Raw genomic sequence first — 13,319 nt, 5'->3', positions numbered from 1 at the left:
GGGAGAGAGAAGCCTGGCTTCCGGAGAGGGACGAACACTCGCAGTTTGAAGACTGGAACTTTTAATGTCCCTCTGCCTCCCTCAATCCCAACAGACAGCGAGTGTCAGTTTCACCTCGCTCAGACTTTGAAACTGACAAGACATTGATCAGAAGTCATGTTTGAAGGGACCCAGGCTGAATTTTAAAAGATGTTTTATCATTGCAAGAAAATTGGACTGTAATTGAGGGGAGAGAAGGAGGGGGTGGGGGAAAGAACCTTTATCTTGAACATCAGGTGTCCAGACTGGATTCTGAGAGCACGGGGGGGGGTAGGGAGGGAGGGAGAGAGGGGGGGGGGGGGGACTCGCCCAAAAGCAAGTTGCAGGAGGGACCAGTGATTTCTCAAGAAATTGAAGAGTATCTTTTCTCACAGCGGTCTGAGAGTGAGAGAGGAGAGAATAATTGAGACAGTGGAGCGGCCTCTCTCTCCTGATTTTATTTGATATAAACACACACACACATCCACACACACAGAGGACGAGGTGATGCGGCTGATCAGAGAGAGAGTCTGGTTCCTGCTCCTCACCTTGCTGACTACTCTCTTGGCCCTGGTCAGCGGAGTTCCAACTGGGAAACACGAACCTAACACCCAGCGAGAGAGAAGTCGCGCAGTGCTGGAGGTGAGTATTACATTTTTTAAAATGTATAGAATTTATTTAAAAGAAACATAATCCAGCCAACGGAGAGAGACAGCGAAACCTGCAAGTGTGAATCAAAGATTTTTAAAAATGAAATAATCCAACTTGTCACAGTAGGAAGTGAGGTCCGTTGCATTGAGTATTTGTGTGTGTGTGTGTTTTAAAAATATATGATTAGAAACCCAGCCTTTTGGAGAGTTTTCTGCTGTTAATGGCACATGCAGAAAACACGAGAAGGTTTCTTCCCCCCCGCCCGGGCTGGAGTTTGACTGCAGTTGGATGTGAATTTAAAACCGCTCCGGGGACAGGCTGCAGGGTCCGAGTGTCTGAGCCCAGGTGTCAGAAGGGGACAGGGGCACCGGAGTTATACTGTCGCCGGGGCATCGGTGCGTAGCCCCGACACACTAGCGCGAAGAGCGGCGCTATCTGGTGAGAATCGCGAGGTAAAATAAAAGCACTGATGTCGTGCTATCATAACACAGCGATTACTTCAGTTAACTGAGCCTCAGGAGTGTCGATTCGACAAGCCCACATGTGAATCTGGAATGATGCAATTCAGGTGATCCAGTGGAGATCCGGTTGATATTTACCGCGGTCCGTGCAGTGTTGCTGGGTTTTATATTTTGGGTCAGTTTTTGCTTGAAACTGATTTTTATTTTATATTTTGGCCACGTGCTTTTCAGATTAGTAACGGCTTCACTCTATCACTGCTGCACGTACACACACTTGTATTCATCCCCCTCCCCCAGAGTCCAGAGTCAAAGATCGGTGAAACCTACTAAACTCGGAGGGAGGGAGGGAGCAGCAGCGATTGTAGGGTTAACTCTATGTGGAGGGTGGATGTATTGGTTTGTGGCGGGGCCGTGTTATATTGGAGACAAAGCTACAAAGCATTGCTGCACCGAACTCTCTCCTGGCTGCTTTTTCAGGCAGCCCTTCTGAATATATTTAGTTCGTGTACTCGAAAGCAATTTTGCGCTGTTTGTGTTTGTGTGTGTGTGTGTGTGTGTTGGGGGGAGCGAGAGATTCTTGGACCAGGAGCAGAATTGATCGCAAAACCATTGGAGTATTTTCTCAACACTTGTGTCACAGTTGTAAGGTAGATTGTGACATTTTAACTTGTGTCACGGTTGTAAGGTAGATTGTGACATTTTAACTTGTGTCACAGTTGTAAGGTAGATTGTGACATTTTAACTTGTGTCAAATTTGTAAGGTAGATTGTGACATTTTAACTTGTGTCACTGTTGTAAGGTAGATTGTGACATTTTAACTTGTGTCAAATTTGTAAGGTAGATTGTGACATTTTAACTTGTGTCACAGTTGTAAGGTAGATTGTGACATTTTAACTTGTGTCAAATTTGTAAGGTAGATTGTGACATTTTAACTTGTGCCACAGTTGTAAAGTAGATTGTGACATTTTAACTCGTGTCAAATTTGTAAGGTAGATTGTGACATTTTAACTCGTGCCACAGTTGTAAAGTAGATTGTGACATTTTAACTCGTGTCAAATTTGTAAGGTAGATTGTGACATTTTAACTCGTGTCACGGTTGTAAGGTAGATTGTGACATTTTGACTTGTCACAGTTGTAAGGTAGATTGTGACATTTTAACTTGTGTCACGGTTGTAAGGTAGATTGTGACATTTTAACTTGTGTCACAGTTGTAAGGTAGATTGTGACATTTTAACTTGTGTCACGGTTGTAAGGTAGATTGTGACATTTTAACTTGTGTCACGGTTGTAAGGTAGATTGTGACATTTTAACTTGTCACTGTTGTAAGGTAGATTGTGACTTTTTAACTTGTGTCACGGTTGTAAGGTAGATTGTGACATTTTAACTTGTGTCACAGTTGTAAGGTAGATTGTGACATTTTAACTTGTGTCACGGTTGTAAGGTAGATTGTGACATTTTAACTTGTGACACGGTTGTAAGGTAGATTGTGACATTTTAACTTGTGTCACAGTTGTAAGGTAGATTGTGACATTTTAACTTGTGTCACTGTTGTAAGGTAGATTGTGACATTTTAACTTGTGTCACGGTTGTAAGGTAGATTGAGACATTTTAACTTGTGTCACAGTTGTAAGGTAGATTGTGACATTTTAACTTGTCACTGTTGTAAGGTAGATTGTGACTTTTTAACTTGTATCACGGTTGTAAGGTAGATTGTGACATTTTAACTTGTGTCACTGTTGTAAGGTAGATTGTGACATTTTAACTTGTGTCACAGTTGTAAGGTAGATTGTGACATTTTAAATTGTGTAATGGTTGTAAGGTAGATTGTGACATTTTAACTTGTGTCACTGTTGTAAGGTAGATTGTGACATTTTAACTTGTGTCACGGTTGTAAGGTAGATTGTGACATTTTAACTTGTGTCACGGTTGTAAGGTAGATTGTGACTTTTTAACTTGTGTCACTGTTGTAAGGTAGATTGTGACATTTTAACTTGTGTCACGGTTGTAAGGTAGATTGTGACATTTTAACTTGTGTCACTGTTGTAAGGTAGATTGTGACATTTTAACTTGTGTCACGGTTGTAAGGTAGATTGTAACATTTTAACTTGTGTCACAGTTGTAAGGTAGATTGTGACATTTTAACTTGTCACAGTTGTAAGGTAGATTGTGACATTTTAACTTGTCACGGTTGTAAGGTAGATTGTGACATTTTAACTTGTGTCACAGTTGTAAGGTAGATTGTGACATTTTAACTTGTGTCACGGTTGTAAGGTAGATTGTGACATTTTAACTTGTCACAGTTGTAAGGTAGATTGTGACATTTTAACTTGTCACAGTTGTAAGGTAGATTGTGACATTTTAACTTGTGTCACGGTTGTAAGGTAGATTGTAACATTTTAACTTGTGTCACGGTTGTAAGGTAGATTGTGACATTTTAACTTGTGTCACAGTTGTAAGGTAGATTGTGACATTTTAACTTGTCACAGTTGTAAGGTAGATTGTGACATTTTAACTTGTCACAGTTGTAAGGTAGATTGTGACATTTTAACTTGTGTCACTGTTGTAAGGTAGATTGTGACATTTTAACTTGTGTCACGGTTGTAAGGTAGATTGTGACATTTTAACTTGTGTCACAGTTGTAAGGTAGATTGTGACATTTTAACTTGTGTCACAGTTGTAAGGTAGATTGTGACATTCCAGTCGGAAAGGCCCCCTGTTTACTACGGATCCTGATGGTGAGATCTATTTTTTTAACAAAGTGTAAATCCAGTTAGCCTAAGGAGTTTGAACTAAAGAAGATTAACAGATGTCCCACTCTCAAACCTTTTTATTACGCCCCCCTCCCCCACCCCACCCAGCCCCTGGATGATTTATCTTTGTTTCCAAAGCTCTCATAACTGAGCTACATTACGTTCTGGTGAGAAGTTGCAGCTTCCCGCTGCTCTGTGATCCGTGATCTGCTTTTGATCTGATCCACTGATGAGGATTATTTCAGAACTCATCTGTTCCCAATTGCAGGTGAAACAAAATCAGACTCTCTCTGTCAGGGAGAGGGACAAGCACAACTCTTGGCTTTACTAAGTTTCTGAAGGTCTATTGGGTGATTCAGTATTAATGTCTCGGTACTAATATATGTCATACTTAACTCCACTCACAAACCCAACTCCAAACAAATGCGCATTTAGCCAGGGACTTAGTTGATATACAGCAGCATTACTGCTGGATTCTGGTTATAATACTGAGGCTGAATATTCTGCATTTTAATAACTTGCTTTGCATAAAAGTAATAATCGAAGGGCTCCCCTAAAAGATAAATCCCAGTGACTCAGAGGGTGAACCTGCCACCTCACCTTTTACTGACGAGGAAGGTCGCAGGTTCGAGCCGTGAGCTGAGTCAGTTGGTCTGACTCGGGCGCTAGAATTGGGCTTGGTGTCAGTGGACTAGGGAGGGGAAAAAATCAGCCACGGGTTCTACTCCTGATACCTAACCAGTGAACCCTGCAGAAAATACATGTCTGTGTGTTTTGGCGTGTGCGTGTGTGTGTTTGCACATGTGTGCGTACATGTGTGCATGTGTGTGTATGTGCATGTGTGCCTGTTGAGGGCAGGGTCAGGCTCAGCTGTGATGGACGGGTTACACTCAATGTCTAAGCATGAAGAATGGCCATTTGGGCAAAGTGTGGAGGGTCTCTGGCACCAATAGAACACAGAGTCACTGCCTTCAGGAGAGGGGTGATGAATAATATTAATTCAGGCAAAGGTCACTGGTGGTTCACAATATCTGAATCCATGGTGCATTATTGCCTCATCACGAGTTTGCTATTTTGATATCGTATATCCAGCACAGAATTCAGTGTGTTGGCTTTTATGAACTGCAAATTTATGGGTGAAACTTTACATCAGCATCACCAAAATACCAGAATTTACAGCAACGTGCTCCTAGCCAAGTGTTGTAATGTCTTTCTGTTTCTCCTCCATTTTCTTTCTCTTTTTTTCCACCTCACCTTTTTCTCTACTTTTCTCTCAGTTTCTATCTTGCTTTTCCTCCCCATTCCCTATTCCTGCTTACTATCCTTCTCTCGTTCCCTTTATTCTGCCTTCTGCCTCATTCCCCTTTTTTTTGTCTGTTTCTCACTACTTGATACCCTCTCCCTCTCTGTTTCTCCTTTCCATCTCTTTCTTTGTTTCCTCTTTTCCATGTCCCCTTCCTTCCACCTTATCCCCTTTTGTTTGTTTCTTTCTTTTCTTTCTCTCTTTCTTTCTTTCTTTCCCTCTTTCTTTGTTTCCTCTTTTTCCATGTCCCCTTCCTTTTCTCTTGTCCCCTTTTGTTTCTCTCTTTCCTTTTTCTCCCCACCTCTTTCTCCTTTTCTCACTCTACATGTGAACGATGTGGACACTGGGTTTGAATATTAGAGTATGATTACAGTGTGAAGGATGTCCTGATACTAGGACCAGATCAGCAGTTGTGTGACCCTGTCCTCTGCTTCACTCTCCAACTGTATCCAGTAGTATCAGTTACACTCTGCTTGGGTGATCAATCTGAGATTGAAATAGTTTTAATGACGATCTAGCTTAGAAGGAAAAGGAGAAGGGGAGCTGACTGAGGTTACAATACTTCCTTCAGGTCTTACCGCCCACTGAATTCATGCCACTAACCAAATAGTTATTTAATTTACCCAATGACAGCCATGCGAGTAGCCTGCAAAAAATCAAGCCACATTTTTTTTTTCTCGAAGACCTATAATCAAATCTGCGAGGAAATAAAAGTATAATGTTTTCTGTTTGAGTTCCTATTTCTTTTTAATTAACCTTTTATTCCCCCAACTTTCTCTGCTCTTATTCTCAAACTGTTGAGTATTGCAGGGTACAGTTGCTGAGGCACGATGCAATTCAGCACGATGCTAAATCTTCATGTGAAAGAAAGCAAGAACTTGCATTTAAATCGTGCCTTTTGCGACCGTGGGACATCCCAAAGCACTTTGCAGCTAATTAATCACTGTTGTAATGGCGGATTTGCGCACAGCAAGGTCCCACAAACAGCAATGACCAATTAAACCGTTTTAGTGATGTTGGTTGAAGAATAATGTTGGCCAGGACATTGGGGAGAACTCCCCCAGCTATTCTTCAAATAGTGCCATGGGATCTTTTGCATCCACCTGGGGGGACAGATGGATCCTCGGTTTAGCATCTCATCCAAAAGACGGCAACTCCGACACTGCAGCACTCCCTCAGTACTGCACCACAGTGTCAGCTGAGATTATCATTGGGGTTCATTTCTAGAGGGATAGAATTGAAAAGCAGAGAAATTATGCTAAGAACTTGGTTAGACCACACCTGGAGTACTGTGAATAGTTCTGGTCTCCACACTATGAAAAGGATATAGAGGCACTGGAGAAGGTGCCAAAAAGATTTACTAGGAAGATACCAGAAGTGAGAGGTTATACCTATCAGGAAAGATTGAACAGGCTGGGGCTCTTTTCTCTAGAAAAGAAAAAACTGAGGGGTGACCCAATAAAGGTCTTTAAGATTATGAAAGGGTTTGATAGGGTAAACATAGAGAAGATGTTTCCACTTGCAGGAGAGACCATAAATATAAGATAGTCACTAATAAATCCAATAGGGAATTCAGGAGAAACTTCTTTACCCAGAGAGTGGTTAGAATGTGGAACTCACTACCACAAGGAGTAGTTGAGGTGAATAGTATAGATGCATTTAAGGGGAAGCTAGATAAACACATGAGGGAGAAGGGAATAGAAGGATATATTGATGAAGAAGGGAGGGAAGAGTCTCATGTGGAGCATAAACACTGGCATGGACCTGTTGGGCCGAATGGCCTGTTTCTGTGCTGTAGATTCTTTGTAATTTTTTTGTAATTCCAGTCCTGGGGCTTGATCTTCTGATGCAGAGGTGAAAGTGATACCACTGAGCCAAGGCTGACACCAGACAGGAAGCATCAGAAAGCTATTTGACTATGGGCGGCTGTGCCTTGACGTGCTCGCACAACATCCACATACCTGCACTTTCCAGCAGGGATCATTGGATAGTAATCTGGAGCAGGAACATCTCCCTCATCCAGAGATGCTGAGGCCAATTGAAGAACCCCTACCATTACACTGGTTGAGATCAGTTAACTCACATAGACCAGGGATAGAATCTGATATCTTGCTGGTCTGTACGACTCAGTTCCACAAGGGGCAGTGCATTTACCAACTGAACCATCAGGGGGCAGTATTGTCATTATTATTTCTTTAAGAACATAGGAACATAGGAACAGGAGTAGGCCATTCAGCCCCTCGTGCCTGCTCCGCCATTTGATAAGATCATGGCTGATCTGTGATCTAACTCCATATACCTGCCTTTGGCCCATATCCCTTAATACCTTTGGTTGCCAAAAAGCTATCTATCTCAGATTTAAATTTAGCAATTGAGCTAGTACCAATTGCCGTTTGCGGAAGAGAGTTCCAAACTTCTACCACCCTTTGTGTGTAGAAATGTTTTCTAATCTCGCTCCTGAAAGGTCTGGCTCTAATTTTTAGACTGTGCCCCCTACTCCTAGAATCCCCAGCCAGGGGAAATAGTTTCTCTCTATCCACCCTATCTGTGCCCCTTAATATCTTATAAACTTCGATCAGATCACCCCTTAACCTTCTAAACTCCAGAGAATACAACCCCAATTTGTGTAATCTCTCCTCGTAACTTAACCCTTGAAGTCCAGGTATCATTCTAGTAAACCTATGCTGCACTGTCTCCAAGGCCAATATGTCCTTCTGAAGGTGCGGTGCCCAGAACTGCTCACAGTACTCCAGGTGCGGTCTAACCAGGGTTTTGTATAGCTGCAGCATAACTTCTGCCTCCTTGTACTCCAGCCCTCTAGATATAAAGGCCAGCATTCCATTAGCCTTCTTGATTATTTTCTGCACCTGTTCATGACACTTCAATGATCTATGTACCTGAACCCCTAAGTCCCTTTGGACATCCACTGAAGGAGGATGGGTTCAGTGTAAAATGGTGGGATTGAGAAAAGACTTTTCTCTGACTTGATCATAAATTTTCAAACTGCAAGACACAGATGATGTAGGGGTTCTCCAAGTGATCCACAAGTCCATCTGCCATCTCAGATGGACGTAAATGCTCCCACGGCACCATTCAAGGAAGAGCAGGAGAGTTCTCCCTGGTGTCCTGGCCAATATTTATCTCTCAACCAACAACACTTAAACAGATTACCCGGTCATTATCACATTGCTGTTTGTGGGACATTGCAGTACGCAAATTGGCTGACAATTTCCTACTTGACCACATCAACAGCTTGCCTTTAAGTAGCGCCTTTAATGTAGTACAACGTCCCAGGGTGCTTCACAGGAGCGATTATCAAACAAAATTTGACACCGAGCCACATAAGGAGATATTAGGACAGGTGACCAAAAACTTGGTCAAAGAGGTAGGTTTTAAGGAGCGTCTTAAAGGAGGAGAGAGAGGCGGAGAGGTTTAGAGAGGGAATTCCAGAGCTTAGGGTCTAGGCAGCTGAAGGCACGGCCGCCAATGGTGGAGGGATCAAATTCAGGGATGCGCAAGAGGCCAGAATTGGAGGAGCGCAGAGATCTCGGGGGGTTGTTGGACTGGAGGAGGTGATGACACTCAGAAAGTAGTTGATCAGTTGTGAAGTGCTTTGGGACGTCCTGAGGATGTGAAAGGTGCTGTATGAAGCCAAGTCTGTTCATTTGTTCTTTCCTTTCATCTGGGAGTGGGCACCCCTGGAGCACAGTGTTAATTGACTAGCACATTATTTCTGTCGCTGTATTTTCGGCAGTTGTAGCACTGTTTTCCTTTGGGTATGTAGTAAGTTAGGATGATGAGTCCCCAGAGAGAGTGTCATTTTGAAAGCTGCTGCTCTGAAGGTGGCTCACCCTCTAGCAATGCCCCACACTGCATTTTGACGACATTACCCTTCAACTATGGTCGGTAGAGTTACAAACCATGCTGGTGCTCCAACATTTTTTCAGAGAGGAAATCAGAGAGCCAACTAGACCACTCACTAGGGTTGCCAACTCTGGCTGGACGTATTCCTGGAGGTTTCATCACATGACTTCCCGCTGTTAACTGCCCCACTCAGTTAAGCAACCTTTTTTCCCCAATTTTCCAATATTTATATAACTAATAAACAAAAATGTTCAAAGGGAATGAAAAAAAACAATTTTTTACTCGCGGGTTGATTGCAGCAATGTCCAGGAGATTAATCTTTAATTCCTGGAGACTCCAGGTCAATCCTGGAGGGTTGGCAACCCTACCACTCACAAATATCCGCCTGGCAGCCAGTTACAGAAGAGTATTGGTACAGGATTGGGAATGCTACTGATTCCCAAAGTAAAACTTGTAGTAGCCTCTTTCGCACGGGACAATGGGCAACTAGGCTGGGGGCTCCTCAGATATAAGCACTGCAACATAGAATGATACAGCACAAAAGGAGGCTATTTGGCCCATCGTGCATGTGTTGGCCCTTTGAAAGAGCTATCTAATTAGTCCCGCTCCCTACTCTTCCCCCATAGCCCTGCAAATTTTTCATTTTACAGTATTTATCCAATTTCAGTTCCTATTGAATCTGCATTCATCACCCTTTCAGGCAGTGCATTCCAGATCGTAAAAAAAATTACCCCTCTTCTCTCCCCACCCCCTGCCCCGCCCACACTGGTTCTTTTGCAAATTATTTTAAAAGATGTTCAACCAATAGGCAGAAATGGTTAATCAGACATCTTTACCACACCATCCTGCGCCCAGATGAAATATCACCCACCACCTCCCCCACCCCCGCTTAAAAAAAACCACCAATGAAATGCTTTGAAAACATGGCTGACATCCAGTCCCAAGACCCACACTCCTGCCCAGCGAGGCATGAAGCATTCGGGGGGGGGGGGACAGCCCCTCCCTGGAAAATTCACATTCATTGTTCTCTATGTTTGGTGCATTCCTGATGGTTTATCTCTGCAGTTAGTCGACATGAAGGAATGTTAATGCTATATTCGTCAGCTGTAAAAAGTACCACAGGAAACCACAAAAGGATATAAAAAGCAAAAAAATAAATAAATATGTACATACAACATCGCCAGTGAAAGAACAAAAACACTTGCTCTGTGGGTTCAGAAATCTCCCTTTATTGGTGGAATTTGCTGAATTTATCTTGGCAGTGGTGTCAATCTAAGAGCTCTCAAACTCAATGCCTTCTCTTTTGTTATTCTTCTAATGATATTTCTATCCAGTACCTCATAACCTTTCCCTTTTAGACAGCGTTATCCTGGCAGTGACACCATCACAGTGTTCACCCCTCCTTCCTCCGGGCCTACTTTCCCCTGCGTTATTCTTGACGCTTTTCCTGTATTCTTCACACTACCAAATACCATCAAAACAACAAATGCATTTGGTGGGAAAAAAATGTGACAAGGCTTGCAAATCTGGAATTGAAACAGAAAAAAAAATGTTGGAAACGCAGGGCGGTTTGATTACTCCGCCCTACCTCTGCAATGTCCTCCAGTCCCACATCTCGACTTGCACCTTCGGGTCTTCTAGCCATGACCTATTGTGCATCTGCACTGCCCCCCCCCCCCCCCCCCCGCTTCGCCCACCATCCGCCATTGCACTCTCCTTGATCCTTGATACCTCTCTCATCTCCCCAACCAAAATCCTCCTCAAAATCTACCTCTGCAACCACATCTTAAATCTTCTCTGATCTAGGAACATAGGTTCTGGAGTAGGCCATTCAGCTCCTCGAGCCTGTTCGGCCATTCAATTAGATCATGGCTGATCTGTGCTTTAACTCCATCTACCTGCCTTGGTTCCGTAACCCGTAACACCTGTATTTCCCCGTGTATAGAAGATTAAGGGGCGATCTAACTGAGGCGTTTTAAGATGAGTAAAGGAATTGATAGGGTTGATAGAGAGAAACTATTTCCTCTGGTGGGGGGAGTCTGGAACATGTGTGTGTGATGACAGGAAGCATTTCTTCACATAAAGGGTAGTGGAAATCTGGAACCCTCTCCCCCCAAAAAGGCTTGGTCAATTGAAAATGTCAAAACTAAGATTGATAGATTTTTGTTAGGTAAGGGTATTAGGAATGTAGGAACAGGAGCAGGCAATTCAGCCCCACGAGCCTGTTCCGCCATTCAGTTGGATCATGGCTGATCTGTATCTTAACCCCATTTGCCCGCCTTGGTACCATAACCCTTAATACTCTTTGCCTAACAAAAATCTATCAATCTCAGTTTTGAAATTTTCAATTGACCCCCAGCCTCAACAGCATTTTGGGGGAGAGAGTTCCAGATTTCCACCACCCTTTGTGTGAAGAAATGCTTCCTGACATCACCCCCTGAACAGCCTAGCTCTAATTTAAAGGTTATGCCCCCTTTAAAGTGTCAAAAGTATAAAAAGAAGGGAAAGAAAGACAGCCATCTTGTGCTTGTTTTTATGACCTGGAGCCAAAAATTTACAAATACATTCCAAACCACAAGTTTCCTTCACCAAAAAGCAATTAAACTCAGATTGACCTCAGGCTCTGTTTAAAGCCACAGAGCAATTAAGAAGACGGGCTAGTTTCAACACGGCACCATCTCAGCAGCAGATTAATACATTATGCGTTACGTGATAAGACACTCCAGTCGTTACAAAAACAGCATCTTACTGTGAGTGATGCCACGGGATCTCCTCTAGTGGTCAAGAAATACAATCGTTCCAATTGGTTGAGATTGGCGCATCGCATTAACCCACAAATCCTTGTTTCACAGCAGGTCCCACAAACTGAAAATTGCTTCTCAGGTTTACATCCCCATGGAGGATGCAGATACCCTGCCTCTGATGGCCCAGATTAAAATCAATACACACTGTTACTGGGACAGCAAGGTCAGATGTAGAGGTGCCAGACAGTGTTATCTCTCTCTCTATACCTTTATCAGGTTATCTTGCAGAGTGCTTTGTGCCTTCTACCTCCATGATATAAAGCTTACAACATTACAACACAGCCCTCTCTCCAAAACGGCTGCGGAATCAGTTTTAATCAATGTCAAAGGACGGTTTTAGCCCAGTTGAGGATGAGCAGGGACCACAGCTGTCCACTGGTAGGTGAGAAAGGAGCCTCTGGAAAACCAGGTCCGAATAGGCTCATGGCCTTGAACAAGGCGGGAACTGAGGGCGGCTGGAGCTTGTGCAGCCATTACCCCAGCAAGGGTCAGCATCGTCAACAGACGGGCGAGTAAGGGAGATGAACAAACTGCTGCAAAAAAAAAATTTTTTTAAACTGCTCACGATATTTTCTCGACTGCCACTTGTAAATCCCACCTCTTGATTTTATGTTTTCTTCCAAGGTCAAAAGCCACTCGATTTCAAGATCGACTCAGGGACCAGAGATGATGCCGGCAAATAACAAGCTGAAGAGCTGGAAGCAGAACAGCCAGCACATCCAGCACCGTCACAAGCGTCGGTGGTCACCTCTACGGGTGCAGGGCATCCAGGCGCAGCCCAAGCTCGGGTCCAACTTGGAGGAGGTCAATCCCTTCGTCCTGGACCTGAAGAATTTCCCCGACTTGACCAACGCAGATCTTAACGCTCAAAACCCAAACATTCAGGTAAGTGAGAAAAAAAACGATCATTATACGCTGAGTGTAAGTGTAGGAAAGCTTTGGGGACACGGAATGGCCCATCAAGCTCATTCTTTCCACAGTCCATATGCAACCTACCCTACTGTGAACCCTACTGTAGACTCGACCTAGCCCGTTCAACCCCCTGAGGGAAAGTTCCGCATAAACACTCCCTGATGCCTCAAAACGTTATCCAGCATCGGAACATAAGGACACAGGAACAGGAGGAGGCCATTCAGCCCCTCGTGCCTGCTCCGCCATTTGATAAGATCATGGCTGATCTGTGATCTAGCTCCATATACCTGCCAAAGGCCTTTGGTTGCCAAAAAGCTATCTATCTCAGATTTAAATTTAGCAATTGAGCTAGTATCAATTGCCGTTTGCGGAAGAGAGTTCCAAACTTCTACCACCCTTTGTGTGTAGAAATGTTTTCTAATCTCACTCCTTTCAGAATATTCAGCTATCCCAACGCTTCCACTGTTTAAGCAGGGCATGCTTCCCTTCACAAACCATGCTTTCCCCATAAACATTGAAGCACAGGAACCACTGTGTCACAGCAGTATTCCCCCAG

The 13,319-nt window shown here is 43.5% G+C and overlaps 1 protein-coding gene across 1 annotated transcript in view; it reads left to right on the top strand.

Moving 5' to 3' along the window:
- Positions 1-425: 425 nt before the first annotated feature.
- ism2a (isthmin 2a) overlaps positions 426-13,319 on the top strand; it is a 52,877-nt gene continuing 39,983 nt past the window's right edge. The window contains exons 1-2 of the mRNA XM_067991064.1: positions 426-660; positions 12,476-12,736. Of these exons, the coding sequence (XP_067847165.1) occupies positions 526-660; positions 12,476-12,736 (396 nt within the window). The 5' untranslated portion in view covers positions 426-525. The remainder of the gene's footprint in view (positions 661-12,475; positions 12,737-13,319) is intronic.

This window comes from Heptranchias perlo, chromosome 10 (genome assembly GCF_035084215.1).
Source record: "Heptranchias perlo isolate sHepPer1 chromosome 10, sHepPer1.hap1, whole genome shotgun sequence".
Classification (NCBI taxonomy): domain Eukaryota; kingdom Metazoa; phylum Chordata; class Chondrichthyes; order Hexanchiformes; family Hexanchidae; genus Heptranchias; species Heptranchias perlo.
Note: the sequence above shows the minus strand (reverse complement) of the source record. Positions and strands in the feature narration are given on the sequence as shown.